Genomic DNA, 21,903 nt, shown 5'->3' with positions numbered 1-21,903 from the left:
GCATAATTATACAGTCTAGTAACAGCGTGGTGAGGCGGCAGCGCTCTGTTTTGTATATACTGTGTATTAAGCTATGAAGCCGATCTGACAACTCAATACACCAAGTCAAATGCATTCGTCTGTAATCTTCATTATACACACAAACACACCAAAGCTGGCGTATCAGATGGGGCCCCTGGCTGCATCTCCTTTCTCTGGCCTTTCTTCCCTTGATCAGCAGCCACTTTCCTCCGGCCTTTGGTCCTGCATTCTGAGGGCGTGGTTGATTTGTCCACTGGGGCTGGACTAGAACAGTCACGTCTTAGGGCATCAGGTCGAATCTTCTGTGCACAAGCTGGCTCACTCTTCTGCTTCTGGCTTGTTGTCCGTTTGCTTGTAGAATCAGCGTTTTCACTTTTTAGTTTAGCTTTCCCACTGCGCAGTGAAGTTTTCCCATCCACTTGAGTGTGTAGAGATTTATTGACTTCCTGCAAAAAAAATAAATTCATTGTTACTTTCCTGTTGAGACCATTTTTATATTCCACAGCTTTTAAATGAAAATCTGGGATTGAGTCAATTACAATTGTTTTTGATGGCTCAAAATAAATTTACTTATGGAGATTTTTAAGGCAAATGTTAGCAGATAGGCCATTTCCAAATCACCCGTAAAACCCCTCAAAAATTAGCAAGACACCGAGATGACTGAAATTTAAAAAAAAAAAAAGTAATGCTTCAGGAGCTAAACAATTCAAAGCTGACTTTGTGATTTTGAAGGTAAAAACAGAGGCAGAAACGCTGTCAAAGGAGAGAGAGTCAAAGCAAGAAGCAGGAGGAGTAGCAAGAGTCATGGCAAGAAGCAGGAGGAGGAGAGAGGAGAGAGTCAAGGCAAGAAGCAGGAGGAGGAGAAAGGAGATAGTCAAGGCAAGAAGCAGGAGAGAGAGTCAAGGCAAGAAGCAGGAGGAGAGAGAGTCAAGGCAAGAAGCAGGAGGAGGAGAGAGAGTCAAGGCAAGGAGGAGGAGAAGGAGAGAGTCAAGGCAAGGAGGAGGAGGAGGAGAGAGTCAAGGCAAGGAGGAGGAGGAGGAGAGAGTCAAGGCAAGGAGGAGGGAGGAGAGAGAGGAGAGAGTCAAGGCAAGAAGCAGGAGATGGGAAGTGCTGGTTAAGCCTAACCATCTATCAATTAGCGTACTTGTGGCCAGTATATTTTATTTTCAAAATACTCACTTGACTAGATTATTCTCGTTAATTAACGAGATAAATTTCATTAAGGGGAATAATCTCATTAATTAATGACTATTCGTTATTCAACGAGAATAATCTCATAATTTAAAGATGATAAAGACAGATATGCGTTTCACTTTCAGCACCATGGTACGGCCTCCCCCCTCACTGTTGCATAATGGTACAGTCCAGTAACAGCGTGGTGACGCGGCAGCGCTGTCTTGTATATACTGTGCTATGAAGCCGATCTGACAAGTCAATATACTGAGTCAAATACATCTCTCTGGAATCTTCATTATACACACAAACACACCACCGCCAGGACGCAAATGGCGCTCAACTTGGTTAAAAGTTGATACTAAAGCCCACAATAGATGTGAATCTTTATAATGCGGGCCTTTTAGACATCAATCATTTCCTCGGTGCAGTGTCCCCATGTCAGGTCCTGGACCTGTAAAATTAACGTACTCCGGTGTTAGGTGCTCGCGTGCGTTGGTGCTGCGCTCATGCGCATCATATGGATAATGGCGTGTGTGTAAAAAATATCGCTTTTTGGCTGTGCCAAACACGATCCGGGCGTCAGGAGGAGCTGAGTGGAAGCGCAGACTGCAGACAGCTGTTTTGTGTTCTGTATGTTTTACAGAATTTGTCCAAGGGATGACAAAAGGTTAGAATCGGTGCATAAAACTTAAGTGCACACAATGAGCATGCACACATTTTGCGCCTTTTCGTGTGCAAAATACGGTAGTTCTAAATTGTCAACTCATCCAAGCCCGTTCTTTTGTGTCCTGGCCGTGGTGCTGAAAGTGAACTGTTCACTTTACTTTGAATCGGAACATTGACACCGAAACTACAACTTTAGTCTCGTTAAATTCTGAGTTTATTCTCATTAAAGTCTTTTTTCTCATTAATTAATGACATTCTCGTAGTGCGGCACTTTTTTTTTTAATACTCAGGGATCATCTGTTTACAGCCATTTTCAGATCTCTCTAGCAATGTTCAATTGGGTTCAAGTCTAGTCTCTGGTTGGGCAACTCAAGGACATTCACAGAGTTGTCCTGTGAATTTGTCTTGTTGGAAAATTAACCCTCGCCCCAGTCTGAGGTCCAGAATGCTCTGGAGCAAGTTTTCATCAAGGATGTCTATACACTGCTGAATTCATCTTTCTGCTGATTCTGACAAGTCTCCCAGTTACCATGTTTCAATGTAGGGATGGTATTGGCTAGGTGATGAACAGTGCCTGGCTTCTTCCAGACATGAAGCTTACTATTCAAGTCAAAAAGTTCAATCTTTGTTTCATCAGACCAGAGAATAGAAAAAATCTATTTATAAAATATTATACAAATATTATATATAATATCCACACACTGTGCCATAGTGTGTCATATTTGGTGATCATGGTGACCATACACTAAATAGCACTTTTGGTTTTTTATGTGCCTTAACTCTTTTTCCTCCCTGTTCTCTGACCTCGTTCCGTTTCATAGTGTTAGTTTGTGTTTTTCTCCCAGATTAAAAAGATAACAAATGTTCTTATTCCAACCGTGCTCTAAATAAATTAAATAAAAATAACTCACCTTTTTTTGCAAGGCAGACTTGAGTTCGGCCAACTTGCTCATTAAGCTGAGAACCTTTGACTAAAAGAAGAAAATAATCCAACAATAGCACAAACAATATTGGGGGTAATAACTAATTTAGGCCCATTTATTAAATAAACACTGAGGTAAAGCTTTCGTCACTTTTAGATTCTCAATATTCAAGTATACCATCAGAAAACTACTCAGAAGTACCATTTCTTCAAAAGCTTACTGAAGTAAATGTAACTGAATACTACCTTCTACAAACATGGCTCTAGTTTCCCATAGCTGAAGACACAGCCATTACCTGTTCAACAGCTATTAGTTTCTCCAGAAGCACTCTTTTTTTGGCATCATTCTTCCTAAAAAAATAAAGGTCAAGCCATTTAGATTGATTTTGAAGTTAGAAAACTAAAAAAACTGACCGGTTTTCCACCATCTGTTCCATCAGTTTCAGCTCCGCCTTCTTATACTGGATGGCCGTCTTGGCATCATTTTGGGTGACCAGGGCGAGCAGAGCCTTGGTGTCTAGCTCCGATAGGTCACTTGAGGGAACACTCATTTCCAGCAGCACCTCAGACCACTGCCTGATGTCCTCACAGGGCGGCAACTGAGACAACCACAGAAAGGACCATTCAAGCTTCAGGGACTGAAAAGCCCTTTATAAAACCTGATGACTGTTTCAGAGTAAATCAAATATGCTTTACATGGTTACACATACATAGAAGGATAAGACAATGTGAGAAAACTTAATTAGCGGGGGTTGTAGGCTAAGGAAGTTTTGAGCTGTTCCTTGAATGTATTCAGGGAGTACAAGTTTATGATGGGGAGTGGGAAAGAGTTCCAAAGAGTGGGGGCAGCGATGGCGAAGCCTCGGTCCCCCAAGGTCCACTGCCTGGCTTTGACTGGGAGTGAGGATGTTCGAATCTGCTGATCAGAGGTGGCGGGAGGATAGTGGGACTGGAGACAATCATCAATTGACAGTCAAACTTCCGGGTCTGCGTCTCGGTTGCTCGAAAGACTGAGCCCCCCAAACTGTCCATCACCAATGTCTCCGAATCCCAGCTGCCTTCCTCATCAGCTCCTGGCGGGAATTTTGAGGCACGCCGCTAGTTACCGCAGGGATCCAGGCCAAGGCTCCACATCCATCAAGAACTCATGGACTTTAGTCAGATCACGCAATGGTGACAGGGCACAGTGCTCATTTGTGGAGATAGTATTTGGTCCGCTGGAGTCTTCCCCCATCTTCTGCCCGCGCTCAGGCCCGTGGCTCGGCCGTGAGGACTCTCTGCAGGCAGCTACATTTAACACTGTCCCCTAAACCTCCAGGGCAGAGGAATAGGGGCAGCAGATCACCATCACCTCTGGGTCCACTATACAGCACTCCTGAATAAAAAGATTAGATGAGCCTTTATTTGTCCACACAATTGGAAAATTCTAATGTTGCAACACAAAGTAGGTACAGAAGTAAAAGAACAGATAAGCGTTTTTTAAAACTAATATTCAATAAAAAGTAACACAATTGGAAATTGGGTTACTTTTTAACAAAGTAACGCTCTTATTTGCAGCAGTTATATGGACGGAGAATATTGCACCAAAATGATTGACATTATGTCAGAGTATTGCACATGAATATGACAGTATTGCACATGGTCTGACAGCAGCAGGAAAGAAAGACCTGCGAAACCTCCCCTTCACACAGCAAGGGTGGATCAGTATGTCACTGAAGCTGCTCCCAGAACGGACAGTGTCCTGCAGGGGGTGAGACTCATGGTCCATGTGAATTCAGCCAGGACCCTTCTGTCCCCCACCTCCTGCACCGAGTCCAGAGCACAGCCCAGGACGGTGCTGGACTTCTTGATGACCTTGTCTAGCTTCTTCCTCTCCCTCTCTGTGATGCTGCTACTCCAGCAGGCCACACCGTACAGGAGGGCTGCTGCCACCAGAGTTGTCGCTTCAGGAGTGGCCCTGTCACTCCAAAAGACCTGAGTCTCCTCAGGAGGTAGAGCCGACTCTGGCTCTTCCTGTACAGTGAGTCTGTATTAAGAGTCCAAAAAAGAGCTGCTCCAACAAAATTTTAAAAGAAACAATAAATTGTAAATATTACGGGCCGCACCAGTCAATAAGCCGCAGGTGCCCACGTTGTAACGCGAGATATTTACACACACCAGTGGCCTTTTGAACCAGGGGATCTCACAGCTCACCCGCGGTCTGCGGCGAAGGTCTAATCAGACCAAGTTCTCAGTTAATAGGAGTTGAATTGTAATAAAACACAGCATTTTGAAGTTTGAACAGAAAAGCAAATCACAGCTGTCCCTACTGACCCGTTTGTCCTTGATTACTCTGAGCTGATTTACCTGTGTCTCTGTCTTCACATCTTCACATTCTGGTTCATCTGCTCCTGAGCTTGTGCTTAGCGACTGAGTGTGACGTTGTAACATGATATTTACACAAAAATATGGTCCAGGGTTGTGATGAAGGGGTCAGGTCCGTCCAAGAAAGTTTAATTTCAATGCGGCAGGTTCAAAACTACAGTATAAGTACACGCTCCAAGTGTATCTCTGCATTTCGCCAAATCAAGATTCAATTCATTAGACTCATTTATCCATTAATACGAGTCTGGTCACTGTATTTTAAGCTTCAAAACACTATATTACAATCACTGTCTACTGATGTCTTATTCTACAGTGCGTCAAATGCCTGCACTTTCTGTCGGAGTGCCCCCTGCTGGGCGTTAGCCTGTAAAAATCTATAAATGAACCCTACCGTTGTATGGGCCGCAGAATTCAAAGCGTGGGGAAAAAGTAGTGGCTTAAAGTCCAAAAAGTACTGTAACGTAACAGCGTCAAAGTAGACTGGCAAAACTACTTATGTTAATTCAATTTATTTTTGTAAGGCCCAAAATCACAACGGTTGCCTGAGGGCCAAATGTTAATCAACATTAAACCTTCTAAAAGCCTGCCCATAGCAAATAATCAGATGTTTTAATAAACAACTTTTAAATAAAAAAAAAAGTCTTCTCACATTCATGTGAATAATTCAAAGTCGCGAATTGAAAAAGACTGCAGACAAAACAAGCAAATCCAGATACATTTGTATTCTCTGAAACATCGTGTTCTTCAGGATCTCAGATGTTGACATTTAGTTGGACAATTATAATATACTCTATTGTGATAGACCCAGTAAAAGAGGTAGAGTAACAAGATTTATAAAATCTTGTTTTACTCCATCTGCAAATACCAAAGTCTCTAAATCAAATAATTTTGAATACATAGTCCTCGAGATTGGTTTGGGTAAAAATAATACTGGGAAAATCATTGTATGTTATTCTCCTCCGTCTGCACCGGTCGGTGATCTGGAGGACTCGTTACTCATTTTAGGTGACATGTACATCGATTGGTTGTGCAAAACATCTTAAAGTCTAAAACTATTGTAATGAGTTAAACCTCACAACGTATTACTGCTCCCACCCAACCTGACCTAAAGACTCACTTGAAGCAACATTAATTAATGTTTGTTGGCATTAATTTAAGCAACAAGCCTCAGAATTACCAATGTAGTGTTGTCTTTTCCTCTTAATTGTGGCCCTCAGAGGCAACCGTTGTTGTGATTTTGGGCCTTGCAAAAACAAATTGAATTTTAGTGACCACTGACCTATTGGGTGTGTGCAGAACACAAAATGTATTAAATCCAAATCAAGTATAACTTTTAAAAAGGTCCTATAAGAATTTTAATGAACAAGCATTTGTCTGATCTGTACTATAGTGACGTTGGTTTTACCACTAGTATTCCAGAACACCAGAGAAGAAAAAAACATATACAAGTTGCACTGGAGTATGAAATGTGGTTGCAAGTGTGAAAATAACAAATAATATCACATAAGTCCCTCCGGAGTATAAGTGTAACTGTTAATATAAGTCGCACCCCGGCCAAAACTTTGAAAAAAAGGGTTGAAAAAAAAATTTAAAAAAAAGGAGGTTGGGGTTTACCTGGTCTGAAAGATGACTTTGTTTCAGCTCAAATCAGAACGTTGCTGTACTGGTGTGATCCAGAATATGAAGCTCAATGGAAAAATATTGAGATTAGTGTTGTGCCGGAGTTCCTGTGCAGACTTTGCTGGCAGATGACATACGGTTGAGTCATTTGTAGGAAGTTAAGAATGCTGGGGTGAAATCTGTTTCTACAACATGGAAGGAGCTAATCAAGACAAACTAAACAGTGATGTTAAAATATTAAACTGGTTGGCTTATTACCATGTTTTTTTACCAAATAGATTGGGCCATAGATTCAGGGTTTGGATTACAAAAGGTATAAAAGTTAACCAGATTGTAAAAGATAATCAAATTAAAATATTTTATATGCTGAAAGAATCCTTTGGCTTGAGGAAACAGGACTTTTATATATTTTTTTACAAATGAGGATACTATAACTGAGAAATATGTTTTTATTATTATTAAAAAAAACAGGGTAATGACCATTGTGGCCCTCTTATTGCGAGGTTTATCAAGGCTTATAAATATGAACTTTCAAGGGAAAATATCTAAATTATATCAATGCATTTCTGATCTGACAACTACCCTTCTAAATATAAAACAAATGGAAAGGAGAGTAGTCTTGTTGACAGAAACAGTGGGAAGATGTTTGTCCCTGTGGAAGACTACAAAATCACAAGTTTGTTTCACTGCTCATTTAAGTTTTTTCACAACACCATATCAAAGTACTCATTCACCGGGAGGTACAGACTGTTGGAGAAATTGTGTTAGCAAGGAGGCAAACCATTATGTGTTTTTGGGACTGTCCTGTTGAGAAGTTTTGGACTGACATTAAGGATGCTTTTTTTCCTTTTGCAAAAAGCACATTCCAAAGAAATGGATGACAGTAAAAGTTAAAATTGTGTGACTTTTTGAAAATGCATCAAATGAAATATGTCTGTTGTGGCCATGTGAAAATATTTAGTGTGTTCATATTTAGGTACAAATTATATTTGAAGGGGCGCCAGAAGCATTATTAAAAAGACAAAACCTTTAGTATTACTTCAGATCACATTTTTGGGTCCGTTCATAGTGGACGACGTTTGTAAAAGCCAATTCCAAAAATTGCAATTTGGTTGAAAAGTCACTATTAAAAATCAAATCGATCACCTTTCATCGCACAGGTTTTGAATATTAAATGTTAAGTTTGAATTCTTGGGTTTGAGAATCAAAACCCAAGAATTAAAATTATGGCCAAATTACTGCAGGGGTTAGTGTGGGGTCATACAACATGACCCATTGTTTTTTGCCAAGTTTTATTTGGCCTTGTTGAAATTTTTAAGAGCTCTCATTGCTCCCATGTAAAATTGATTTGAGTGTATTACTACTGAGCAGTCCAATATGTTTTTTCTGGGTTTTCACTCAAAATTGTCCATTTTCCATGCCATTTACTTGTATATTAGTCATTGTTTACTACTTGATTTGTGTTTTCCCTCAAAATGTTAGTTACATTAGGGCTCTCGCACAGGCAAGCCTGTCGTGCTTGGGCCCTAAACACACATACAACTTTTAAACCCCCTCATTCGTATCATTGAATTATCTTTCTATGTAGTCTAGCTAATTTCAGACTGTTTCTGCTGCAATTTCTGTCCAGCTTCTAGTTGACCTGAGGTTGTCGATTCCGTTTTACTGAATCATTGTTTTTTTTTTAAAGGAGCTACAAGACAGACTGTTTGATATATGCAAGACCTGATTTAGAGGGAAATGTATTTTACATTGTAAGCCCATGGGGCTTTAAGAAGTCTGAGGGTATCATTACTGTCATGTTAAGGTTAGGATTACATTTAGGTTAAGAACAGTTTCTTTGGTCAAGGTTGGGGCTATGGGACAATTAGAGAGCCCCTTTAGAACACATACGACTGGAGGAGGATGGCACCATCTCATGGCATTAGCAGGGAGAAAAGGCCCTTGATGGGGACTGCCTTACCAAGCATTACAAATGAAGCAGAACATTTGATTTACCAGTTTGAGCTCGGTCTGTGCCTTCTCCATGGAGGCCAGAGCCAGCTCCAGCACCATCATTTCACCTTTCAGTGTGTTCTGCACAGTCTTCAAGTCCTCCTAAAAAGCTCAACACAGTTAGATGTTCACACAGACTCAACATAAATTGAATTGTTTACCTGCACTTTCTTTAGTTCCTTTTCCCCTTTCAGTGTCTGCATAAACTCCAGGTCAGCAGGTGTCAACTGGTAGCCCTTCATTCCCTTTACCATGGACTGTGGATCATCAGAGGAGTCTAGAACATTAAAAATTGCGACACAATAACATAACAAAATTTGATGCTATTACCGGTAATGGATTTTGTTACATGTTAGAATTCCAGATAGGGCCTCTAACAAGTTAACAAAATATTTCAAATTTCAAAAAATCATATGACTTGAAAGTAGTGACCAACTCTACACATTATTCACAGTTACCATTAACAAAATATAGAATACACCAATTTAAGACTATACATTTGCTACATTAAATAACATGGCAATCTTTGTGCTTTCAACAGACAGTTATAGCTTATGTGCAATTTAATGGGAAAGAAGAATCACCTACATTTGTGCCGACTACAATAAAATCAGTGCTTCTCAAACTTTTTCTGGTGCCTAGCACCGTACTTTTCGGGCTATAGAGCGCTCCTGAATAAAAAAGCTGTGCCAACAAAATTTACTAAGAAAAAATAAATTCTACATATATGGGCAGCAGATGCCCACATTTTAACATATTTACACATAAATGTAGCGGTGCCTCAGGTTTAATAAGACAAATTTCTCGGGGAATGGGAGTTGGATTATAATAAAACAGCATTTTGAAGTTTAACATAAAGAAAACATAGTAGAAAAAGCTTCAGTTGTAGTCATCTGGACTGAGTTTGAAAAAATAGACGTTTCGACTCTCATCCAAGAGTCATTGTCAATAAAAGAATTTAGATCAAGAACTCCGATATTAATACTGTTCTGTGGTAAGACCCGCCCATTGGGAGGAGCCTTCCTGAAGTAGAAAGAGTTGTTTGTTTCAACAGAAACTTCCCCCTTGTATCTACCGAGCTAGCCTATTCAGAATTTTAATGGGCTATTAGAATCCTCTTTGTCTTTGTGAGACCCTGGCTCAACCACCCTGAGTACCTGATTAGCATGCAAATGTCCTGGTCCTCTACCTTTCCAGGGGTTCAGTAACCCATTATAAATAACAGAAATGGAGGGCTAAGGTTTAATCTTCCTGTTTAAAGAAGGTCTTTCTTTTTTAACAAAAATAGCTTCCTTGACTCCTCTTTCAAACCATCTTTTCTCCCTGCTTAAGATGGTTTGAAAGAGGAGTCAAGGAAGCTATTTTTGTTGAAACAAACAACTCTTTCTACTTCAGGAAGGCTCCTCCCAATGGGTGGGTCTTACCACATAACAGTATTAATATCGGAGTTCTTGATCTAAATTCTTTTATTGACAATGACTCTTGGATGAGAGTCGAAACATCTATTTTTTCAAACTGAGTCCAGATGACTACAACTGAAGCTTTTTCTACTATGGAACACGCCTGGACGAATGAGGGATTACACCGACATACAGAAAACATGTCTAAAAGGTGTCTCTACTCCATTTACCTACTTCTCATCTGGTTCAATCTGCTCCTGAGCGTGTGCTTAGCCTGTGATGTTATGTTGTAACATGAGATATTTACCCCGAAAGATTGTTCACAGTAGTGATGCATAGATTGTCTTTTGACCAGTTGGGTCAAGTCGGGCAAATAGTCTTATTTCAATGCGGCAGGTTCTAAACTGCTGACCGTCGTATATTGCATGTCCAGGCTCCACGTGACCTTCTCTGTGAATATGAGTTAGAGTGCCCCCGGTGGTAAAAAAGAAGCGGCTTTAAGTCCAAAAAATACGGTAACTCAACATTAAACCTGGTCAGAACGACAACATTTTGACAAAGGTAGTTTTGTGTGCGTGTATTTAATCACATCAGTTTTTATTGCGTGTAGTTGACGGTTATTTAGGTTTGGGAGCAGGACCATGCTTCAACCTCTTACTTCTCCAGCAACCACGTCGCCACTCTTTAATCACGCCTCCAATTACCCAGAAGGCCCATTTATACACACACAAAGGCCAATCCCAGTATCTCTGACCTCTCGACAGAGACACAGTCAGCCAGAGCTGAACAAATCAGCCGTTTTCTAATCAGATTCTAACTTGTTCTCAGTGGAACTTCAGTCGGTCGTGTCTCCAGTAGCATGTTCTCCAGAGGTTCTCCGCCAACGCAGGTCCGTTCTCCGCCACGCACACTCACGGTAGTGAGCCTACGCCTCCGAACACGATCTCCCGCGGACCTCTACCTCCGGGACGTCCACACACGCACACCAACCTTCAGCAACGGGACCCGCCTCTTGCTTCTTGGCTTCAGCTCCCACCACAGTTCCTGTGCGCCACAAGCCCTGTGCAGGGCCGGCCCAAGCCTTCAGGGGGCCCTAAGCGAAAACATTTTTGGGCGCCCCTCAACAAGTCATCAGAATCAGTTTTATTACCATTGTCAGTAAACAATTCACATATGGGAACTTTCTTCAACGCAAACAAAGCGCACCAAAACTCCAGGGCATCCATTTGCCAGTTAGTTTATTCTCAACACCTCACAAGGTCAAATATTGATAACATAAATCCCACAATGCAACTTGGTATTCCGCTGACATCACCTCTACTCCCTGTACAAATAACACACATCCCAGATATGTTTTTGGGTGTATTTGTGGGCGTTAAGGGTCGACAGGCACATTAGCACATTAGCAGTTTAAATTAATGAACAGGGGGGGGTCTGGGTGCCCTCCCCCAGAGATTTTCAGACCTTTTTCGTGTATTCTGGTGCATTTTAATGTGGTCCAGCCGGCTAAAGTAAGAGTAAAATGTTGAGGTTGTAATGCTATAAAATGATGTGATGAAACTGTGCCAGATGACTGAAACGACTAAAGCCAGTTATTAATACATTAGTGTACTTAATTACTCAAGACAATATTGGCTATGAAAAATAATTATGGTCAAATTGATTCATTTTAACTGAAAATGTAAAAGTAATAGTTATCCTTACTAATTTATTTTACAGCTCCCAACTGTTCCTTCTTGCCTAAGTGACAAAACAAGTTATTAAATAAATGGCATAAGCATTGCTTGATTAACAATGAACACTGATAAAACAGTGCAAAATGTTATTCCCATAGAATGAACAGAACTAGAAGTGAAGGTCCAAATCTAGCTATAGTGAAGAGACTGCGTTTCTGCAACTTTGCCACTTTTGTATAAAAATATTATTCTATAACAGACGTAATCATAATATGTCTGGTTATTTGTCACTATCAATTTATTATAATTTATAACAAAAAGTCTAATGATGCTTTTAAATAAATTGAAATGTTTTATTGCTCTATTAAAAGTTAATTCCAATATAAATGTCTGTTCTGATCAGATCATCACACACTGGACTCCTGCGTGAAACAATGCTGCGATGTGATTGGCTGATGGACCTTACGTGCATAAACCTTTACGTTCCTCTTATTGCATGTTAAGAAGTCAAAGTAAAACAGACATCACAAGTCACGATTGATCTCACACATGGTGATGTGAGAGAGCAAACTCAAACCCGCTCATCTCTAACTGAGGCTGCACAGGGGCCCGGGACAGGGGCCCGGGACAGGGGCCGCACACTGTTCACTCCAAAGTTTCACGTCAGAGGTTCTGGACAAGACGGCGCTCGTCCGGACCGGATCTCCGCCTCTTAGTGACCCGGGGCATAGACGCCCCTCACCGGCCTCACCTGCAGCTGACACTACCCGGCTGGTGTAAATGTTAAGCTTATTATCTTTCATTCAGACATATTATTATGTGCGGGGCAGAGCTCTCGTCGCCTCCAGTCTGAGCGAACTAACGTGACAGACTCGTGTTATTTCAAACAGCAGCATTAACCCTCTCTTTGTAAGAGAAGTTCAATACCTGGAGAGTGTTGTTGAGTTTGCAGTTTCTTTACATCGTCAAGAAGTTTCTCCTTTCGTTTTTCGGCATCGGGGGGATATATTCCTCTGGACATGATGACCACGTTCTGTTGTGTTTATGTTTTGCTCTTCTGCTCGCGCACAATGAAGTTGCCCAATCAGCGCAGGTTTGGTGTCTTGGTTGCCAGATTGTCATTACAAATAAATGTGGTTTGTGCGTTATGTTACCGCTGTGTGCGCTACTACACTAGTGGCGCACGCTGCGCTTGCACTTCGCATAAGACGGGTTGCCAGATTGGGGGCCCTATTAATGCCTCGGGGCCCTACGCGGCTGCTTAGTTCGCTATAGGCTGGGCCGGCCCTGGCCCCGTGCGCCGCATGCACAGAGCTCCGCGCGTCGCTTGCAGCGCCGGTGCATGCTCCCGTGCGTGCCTAGCCTGCATCGGGCCGAAGTCAAAGGGAGACTCCTTTCAGACCTACGATGATAAATATCCACTTTATAAGCCTCCGCACTTCCTGGTTCCACGTCCGGAGGCGTGCAGCTGATGTCACCATCGCTCCATGGACCGCAGCTTGACCTCTCAGCTCCTCCTGGTGGCGGGAGCCAGGTTGTACAACCCATTCATTACCATTACAAGGACTCATGCTAGCAAACTACTCCGACCCATGCCAAGCCTCGCTCCTCCAATCCACTCCACTCGCTCGCCCAGAGCCCCGCCGGCAGCCACATTCGCTCCAAGCACGAACCTCGCCACACTCACCCCGACCCACGGCAGCGTCCACGTGATCACCCCGACCCACGGCAGCACACTCCCTACGTCTTTCTCAGAAGAAACATCTCTCAGCGTACACCTCAATCCATTGTGCATCAATTGATGCATCGAAGACCGCTCAGAGCACTACAGCCCCTTCCAACCCATTCCAGATGCCACGAGTTTCCTCTACCAGGCATTCACATAATCCCACAGAATTATACCCCACTATCGTTCCGGACATTCTTTGGGGGTTCGATCAGTCAAAGGCACACATTCAACACAAGTAGATCAATAAGGGATATCCTACTATGCCGCACCTCATAATACTCTAGACTCTCAGTCTATTCCCCTCTCACCGAACTTCAACGATCGCCTCAATTCCTCCTCTTCGATCTTCAGGAACCACATAAATCGGACTACCCTCATATCCTTCATTCCACTCATTCTCAATCAGCTCTCAATTAAGTTCCCTCATTCATCGCTCATAGTGACTTCATTACTATCTGCAGCTCGTCAACGCCTACATCCATGCAAGTATCTTGCTCTCCACTCCGGAGCAAGGAGACTACCACAAAATCCAGTTTTAACGACTGCGCGTTCAAATCCCATCACTCTCGCACCTTATTCACACCCACGTACTTCCGTCAACAACCCATAAATGCTAAAACTCTATTCCAATGCAGCAGTATTAATCCTCATCTCAGTAATGGACAGACAGCTTTAGATTCCATCCAGCTACTCTTAAAAGAATTCTTGACTATCCAGCTCCTCTTCCCTCGTGTCATCTCAGTAACATTATTTTCAGCCAGGCTTACGTCGAGATCCAGATCATCTTCATTTTAAATCATCTTTGGGGGTTCTGAATCGGCTGGGCTGATTACCCGAGAGAGCCCCCATCCTGAGTCTCTACCCAGCCAACTCTAATCGCTCCATCACCACCATTATCAATAAACATTATTTTGTATTCCATTGTTGTGGCGTGGTCCTTGCTAGTAAATCCAAAATTAAAGCAAAATTACTGCGAGAAGTTACCCCTCCCCAGATCTTGGTTCTCATTTATAAAGCATGCAACGTGTGTACATACAAAATGGGGTCCAAGGCTACGTTGACACTGCAGCTCAATTCTGATTTTTTAGCCCATGTGTGACCTGTATCCGATTTTTTTCAGGATAGTGAACAGCACACATTCAATCTTTTCAAATCCGACCCAGGTGCACTTATATGGAAATTAATTGTGTGTATCCAAGCAAGCAGACATGGGTTGTTCAATACCCACACAAGTGTTATACACCCTAACTCTACTTTTGTATTATTTAACATGCAAGAACTGCGTGTAGGGCAAACGCTTTCCATATTTTCCGCACTATAAAAGGCGCAGGTAAAAGTCTTTAACGTCCCCAAAAGCCGTCCGTGCGCTTAATAGTCCGGTGCGCTTAATATGTGGTTTATTTCTGGTTGTGCTTACTGACCGAAGATATTTTGGAATCACTGAACTGCCGCGTGGAGCCGAGATGCGGGATCACACTGACCAGAGAGTTTTAGCACGGAGCACCATCAGTGCTTTGGCTGCTTTTACCATTTGCAGCCCCAACAGACATTAAACCAGGACACACGGGGGAAAATAAATAAATAAAATAAAAATAAAATCGGGGCTGTCCCAGATAAATCGGGATGTCTGGTCATAGCTATGCGGGATGTACTTCAGCTGCATTTGAAGGATTTGTGGACGAGGAATGAACTGAAAACGTGAGTATCGTGTTGTATTTTACATGTTGCAACTGAGTTGTTGTGAATATGCTAACGTGTCTTTTAGCGGTTAGCAGAGTGTGTTCTGTGTTTGTATTCCACGTGTTTACAATTGATCTTGACTGAGAATTGATTTGGATGCGCTAACGTTTCTGTTAGCGGTAGCAGAATGTTTTGTGATGTTGAACAACGTTGATCTGAATGAGTTGAACGCGTATAATAAAGCTCAACTGACTCAGACTTATCCGTCTGTTTTGTTTCTTATGCGCTTTATAGTCCGGTGCGCTTTATGTATGGACCAGTACAAATGGTACACAAATAGCTGATGGTGCGCTTAATAATCCAGTGCACCTTTTCATGCGCAAAATGCGGTAGCTCATTGAGCTAGACTCTTACTCTATACTTGATCTAGGTGCTGAATGGGTTAAATAAGACCACTTCACTGACCAATTCATTACACAAATTAGTACTCAGTTACATGACTACCTGCATTTCTAACTAATGTTTAATCATTATAAAACGTGAAGAGAGTCTTACCTACAAAGACTTGTCTCTAAAAGAGTTTTTATAACTGTTGAAATTTAGTGCCGAGTTAGGGGAAAACCTGCAAACATCCAAGATTCCCACAGGTTTATTCAGCATGGTTTGAGTCCATGTTGTCCTCAAAACCCTTGTGTGGACCTCTAAAACAAGCTGCTGTCAGCTCTGGCTCTAAAAAGTCATGTTAGAGAGCCGAGCGTGAACAGACCTTTGAATGGGGTCACAGACTCTGCAGCTGTAGGGAAAAAAGAACCAAGCTCCCTGCGGGGAAAGGCCCAACAGCCTGTAAAGGCCACAAAGAGACACGAGGCTTCAGCATCAGTATTGACGGAAAGCAGGCTCATTTCGATATATTTTAGAATAATTTATATTTAGTTGTGACGGACTAATTTTAGATTGTCAATTAGCGATTGCCTTGACCACTGGTGAGACAAAATGCAGACCACAGACAGAGTGTTATAACATTGGTATGACCCCCGGAGAAAAAACTACACGATCATTGTGCAAAAGACCACAAACACTTTTCTACGATAATAAAAGTTGCGCTAGAGCTAGCAGCCGTTTCCCCATCCAGAGTAAACCCACTCGTCTCAAGACGTCAAAGAACAACCAGATCACTGCACTTCTGAAGATGCACATCCACAGAGTAATATCATTTTTGAAATTGTGCGGTTGTGCAGATAAATGCTTTTAATGCACAGAAAGTTGACGATAAATTGCAGCTTCACAAACTCTTCCAGCTGGACTTTATAAACATCTGGATCTGCATTCACTTTTATTTTTTTATAAAGAACACTTAATGGCTTGATTAATAGCCATTTTTGGTGTATTGGGTGCCATTGAAATGGGGAGGAAAATACAAAGACAAGAAAGAGAACGCAGTAGTTAACTTAAGCTTCACAAGGTGAGTAATAAAGTTTTGTCCTGTTTGCAATTCTCAGTGTTTATATACTTCTGTGTCCATAACTGTCTGCTTCGCTGTGCTTTATTGGTGGCTACTTCGGCAGTGTTGCTGAGGTTTTATAGTGGGGGTCAGCCCCATGTTGCCCCTGGCTTCTGTGGCCCGTTCACAAAGACCATATGACTACAAGCAGGTGATGTGGCTGTTCCTATTCCTGTGCCAAAACATCGATTACAGACACACAGCTGCAACAGCGTTTGTAAACTGTAAAAATTTGGTTCCACAAGAACGCCATCCAGCGATTATCCACACATGTTGTTCGGTCCCGCTGTACCTGACGAGGCAGCAGCAGACAAAGACATATCACTGAGGGGGAAACTAGAGTAAAACCCGCTCAGTCAGTCAAGTCAGACACACAACCGGGAGAGGACGATGGTGATCCCACTGATCAGAGAAAAGCTTGTATGTCAGCCCCGAATTGTGGTTTCACCACTACCTCCAACTGCTTGGATTTCAGTATTGGAGGCTTCCAGAGCATAGACGGTAGCATGCATGATCTCATACTCAGACTTCATCACCAGTCTTTGGCTCCACACCACACCCGGTTCAAGTTTCCAATATGGGCCAATATCAACAAGGTGCACTTTTAACAGAGATTTTTGATGTACAGTCCTGACTTCACCAAGTGGATATAATAACAAATTGCTCTTTTAAATGTATTGTATTGCATTGCTGTTGTGCATTTGCCATTAAAAAAAAAAAAAAAAAGTCTCTGCCCGATGCATCATTAAAATAATTATGAAAAATTGCAAATAAAAGGCTGATAATATATTACATAATTTTAGACGATAACATTATTTCTTAAACATTTCTGTAAATGTGGAGGTACCCACTGTTCCCCAATTATACTATGCGGGGAATAGCAACACCAGAAAATGGCGGAACCTTTTTAAATATTCGGTACTGTAATTACCCCGTCCATAGAAAATGGGCACCAAAGGTACGAGGGATGATTAGTATCCACCCTTTTATTGTTACTATAGTGTAGTGCAGCAGTCATGCGTTTTGGTGTCGTTTGGAGCGGACATCCTTTTGAGTAAAATCATTTGGGCCTTTTACATACCCAGTTTCACACAGCACCACTGAACACTAGTTGTAATGGAAATTAAATCTGGCCTGAGTGAGGGCACAAGCACAGAGCAGAACAGAGCTGAGCCAAGTAGAGACCAATTGAAACGAGGCAATACATAACTACGGTCTCTCCTTCACCATGCCAGCATGGCTACACGTTGTTCCCTTGCCTTGCACACGCCGCAACGGCCCGTGGATCCTCTGCCCATCCTCAAGTCACACCACACACACACACGTGAATTATTAGGCTAAAAGTCATGGCATTTGAGGACCTCTTTACTCAAACATTAACGTTATATTCAAACATTAAATGACAGGTGAATGAGTTTGTCAGGGAAGTAGAGTTCATGTTGCCAAAAAAGTTCCACGCGCCAGAGTCTCTGCACCTCTCTCCCTTTTGCTCTCCGCCTCGCTCAATATCAACGCATTTTTGGGTAAATCTCATTCATAACTCACTTTGCAGCGGTGAAGTTAGCTTCACGTTGGACATTCGCCTCCACAACTAGAGCGGTAGCTTCATCTGAGTGTGCCCCGCACGGTGCCGCTTAGTACGCCAGTTAGGGACCATCTCTAAATTACGGTTGCAGGGGCAAGAATAAAAATGTGTTATCTTGAAAATACAAAACAAATTTGTACACATTTTCTAAAACAAGATTAAGCATAAATCTGAATTGCTAATCCTAGTTGCCATAGTCCTTTTGGGTTCAAAATTTAACCCTTTAAAAAAAGATTGTTTGAATATTTTTCTTCAAAAATCAGGAGCTATCGATCTAGAGAGAGATAGATGTATAGAGGGATAGATGTATAGAGGGATAGATGTATAGAGGGATAGATGTATAGAGGGATAGATGTATAGAGGGATAGATGTATAGAGGGATAGATGTATAGAGGGATAGATTTTTTTTTTTTCAGCTTCAATCTATTTTGAGATGATCCCTAACTTGGCCTGCCTGTCTCCATAAAGATGGATACATAGATCTAATGCCAAGGTGGAGTGTTCAAGTACATCTCCATGGAGACAAGCTGCTGACAAACTCCTCCAACTGGAGGTTACAGAGTGAATCTTTAAAAAGCTAGGTCTACATTAGAAACCACATTATGTCACCTGGTTTGACTGGAGGTGTCCTGGAATCAAATGTTGTGTTTGGAGCTTGGTTTTCTTCATTGTGGGTCTGCTGTAAATGTGAAAAGTCAAACAAAACAAGGCCATTTCCTTAGCAGAGTAGGTCTTGTCTGTACCTCAGCAGGCAAGAAGGGCTGTTCACTTGGGAAATCCAGCTGCTTCACACAGTTCTGAGATGGAGGAGTTCTGGGTAACTGTCGACCCACAGGGATAACATTTCTCTTGTTGTCACTGGTTAAAAGTTGCACACTTCTGCTAGACATGTTGAGATGGAAAACAGTGGTATCTCCTGGTTTTTTTCCTGGGTTTGAACAGGTGCAACAATCACAGCACGATTACGTCCACCTGGAGCTCAATTTTGCACTGCTGCCTTTTCCCCACTAGAGGGAAGCACAATAGTGCTAATTCTATACCTGGTAAGGCTTACATACATCTTAAACTCCTAAAACGTATATACTGACCTGCATTGATTTTACCTTGTTGTGTGTTTGTTTGTTTGTTTGTGTGTTTGTTTGTTTGTTTGTTTGTTTTTGTTTTTCACAAACAAAACTTTGTAGTAAAAATGTAGTAAACAAAATAAAATAAGGCCAGACGCTGCAGGTGAAAAGGAAAACATCTTAAATGAAGTAATTAACATAAATGTAAGAAAAATATGTATTTGGGGGCATATAAATAAAAATGGCTAGAGCCAGGTTTATATATTTTGTTGACATATTAGAGACAAAACCATTTGCCCAGGGGATTTTGGAAATCCTATTAAATATTTTGGTAGATCTTATTAACTAGATCTTATTGAAAATTGACATTCTGCACAATTTTTTGGTGTGTGTAGGTAATACTTTAACCCTCAGTTTGAAGACAGCCATACAATTGTGATAAGTTAATTTTGTTCTACTCAAATATATAGAACTACTTCTTCTTGACACATACACATCAAACATATATTATTTTGTTAATATTTTAACCCCTTATTGCCCAGTAAGAAGACAAAGGTCCACCTGTACATCTTAAAAACACTGCTACGGATATAACTTAAAAATATATATTCTAAATCAAACTAGATTGCTATTATTGGGTTTGTTGGGTTGCGTCAAAGATTGGCTGTAAAAGCTTTTTACTTTTTCAGTAATGGGAAATCTTCCTTAAAAAGTCTTTATAGGATATTTTGTGTCCTCTACATTAAGCAGCCATAACACTAATTTTGTATATTTTTCTAGAATCCTTTACTTCCAAGTCAGAAGACTTAAAGTCCACTCGTATTCTGCATAAAATAATAGCCAATACCCAATTAAATCCCATTATTACATTCCAAGTGCAATGCGTTGACTTTTTTAGTAGACTCTAGGATTTTTCCTATTATTTGGTTTTCTAACAGTTTTTGTATGATTTGTGATCAGAGCGGTGAAAAAAGTGAGGAACAGTTGTTGGAGTTAAAGGGGTGTGGTTAGTTGCATCATAAGCCTTTTATAATTGAAGAGTTTTCATGATCGAGTTCAACCAAAACATTTGTAACATTAGTAAGATTGTAAACAAAATTTTGAAGTGTTTTGATTTACTGCAGTACGCACTAGTTCTTTCCACTGGTGCACTTTTGTCAATGGGCTGTATTATAGGGCAATGAGAAGAAATGTTGGGGATGGATAAGTACAGCAGATGTAATATGATCTTGAGTTCTGATTCAGATGAGGACTGTTCAACGATGGGGACACCAATGTGAAAAGCTTGACTGATCAAAGATGACTATTTTGAAATGAGGACTGGTGGCAAACTTGTTGGGACTGGTGCATACAGAGTTTCCTACTCTGTCCACCACTCACTGTCTCTGCTGCTGAATCTCAAATCCATGCATTCGTAACATCTAGAATTGACTACTGCAATAGCGTTCTCTATGGTACATCTTCCAAAACTCTCAATAAACAACTACATTCAAAACTCTGCTGCTCGTCTCCTCACACACACGGTCCTGAAAGCATATCACTCGTGACCTTCAGAAACTTCACTTGCTTTCCATCCCTCAGCGCATCTAGTTAAAAGTCCTCCTCATCACCTTAAAAATCCATAACCTGGCCCCCTCCACCTCACTGACCTGTTCCATCACCACACTCCATCTTGATCTCTCTACTCTTCCTGCCAACCTTCTGTCCCTCCCCTGTAGGCCCTGTAGGACCAAGCTCCCGGGGATTCAGAGCCTTTGCTGCATCGACCTTATGGAACTCTCTACCACAATGACTCCGAGAATGCTCTGACCTCACCACCTTCAAGAAACACGCTTTTAATTCACTCTGATGTTTTCCTGTTTTGTATCCTTTAGCATTAATTGTTCCTTCGTGTTTTTTTTTTTAAATTGTAAATTAAATTATAATTTATTACTGTTATGTGAAGTGTATTTGAGTGTCTTTAAATGTATTATATCACTTAAATGTATTGTTCGGCCAATACAATTGTCCCGGCAAGGGAAAAATGCAAGAATCGATTAGTACACAAGGACAGATGTTATACGGATATGTAAGTGGTATCAAGTGAGTTCTACTGTGAGTTCTGATTTTGAGTGAAGATTCCGTGAAAAAATATTGACAGACGGCTCAGTTGCGCCACCTCAAAAATCATTGAAATTTCCCCAAAAATCTGCTTTTTTTATATTAATGCAAGAGTTTGTGAAAATGTCTAAGATGAATGCAATGATATGCAAATGTAATGGCTAGCTAATAAAATGGCTCTAAACTAACTAACTAACTAACTAAAAACATTCATAACGGGTTCATTTCCAACCGGGCACAATATGACAAAATCATGTGAAAAAGAGTTTCCATTTTTATTCTTTTTTTTTTCACAAACCACCCCAATTTTGACCCCCTGAACTTTGACAAAAACTTTCGACCCAAAATTCAGGATCGGTAAAAAAATATTTTGGCTTTAATAAAAATGTATGACGCAAAATTAC

The 21,903-nt window shown here is 41.2% G+C and overlaps 1 protein-coding gene and 1 long non-coding RNA gene across 2 annotated transcripts; both read right to left on the bottom strand.

Annotated features, from left to right (window-relative positions):
- Positions 1-367: 367 nt before the first annotated feature.
- On the bottom strand, positions 368-3,136 carry LOC140365435 (uncharacterized). The gene is made up of 3 exons (XR_011927828.1): positions 3,082-3,136; positions 2,775-2,834; positions 368-467 (listed from the first exon to the last, which is right to left on the bottom strand). It is a non-coding gene; the product is annotated as an uncharacterized lncRNA (long non-coding RNA).
- Positions 3,137-3,177: 41 nt separating this feature from the next.
- On the bottom strand, positions 3,178-19,233 carry LOC140364101 (uncharacterized). The gene is made up of 4 exons (XM_072450338.1): positions 19,079-19,233; positions 8,926-9,041; positions 8,768-8,866; positions 3,178-3,384 (listed from the first exon to the last, which is right to left on the bottom strand). Exons 2-4 carry the CDS (start codon positions 9,016-9,018, stop codon positions 3,178-3,180), a joined length of 399 nt encoding a protein of 132 aa, XP_072306439.1. The 5' UTR covers positions 9,019-9,041; positions 19,079-19,233.
- Between the last annotated feature and the right edge of the window lie 2,670 nt (positions 19,234-21,903).

This window comes from Eucyclogobius newberryi, unplaced genomic scaffold (genome assembly GCF_026437365.1).
Source record: "Eucyclogobius newberryi isolate DKJ021-1_F unplaced genomic scaffold, fEucNew1.0.hap1 SCAF_1, whole genome shotgun sequence".
Lineage (NCBI taxonomy): Eukaryota > Metazoa > Chordata > Actinopteri > Gobiiformes > Gobiidae > Eucyclogobius > Eucyclogobius newberryi.
This window is presented reverse-complemented; position numbering and strand designations above follow the sequence as displayed.

What these genes read in the sequence shown, in the direction of transcription:
- LOC140364101 (XM_072450338.1), bottom strand. Translation starts at nt 9,018, where the DNA reads ATGGTAAAGGGAATGAAGGGCTACCAGTTGACACCTGCTGACCTGGAG. An exon ending in AGGAACTAAAGAAAGTGCAG is followed by an intron (nt 8,867 to 8,925) that starts GTAAACAATTCA and finishes TGAGCTTTTTAG; the next exon opens with GAGGACTTGAAGACTGTGCA. An exon ending in CACAGACCGAGCTCAAACTG is followed by an intron (nt 3,385 to 8,767) that starts GTAAATCAAATG and finishes TGGTTGTCTCAG; the next exon opens with TTGCCGCCCTGTGAGGACAT.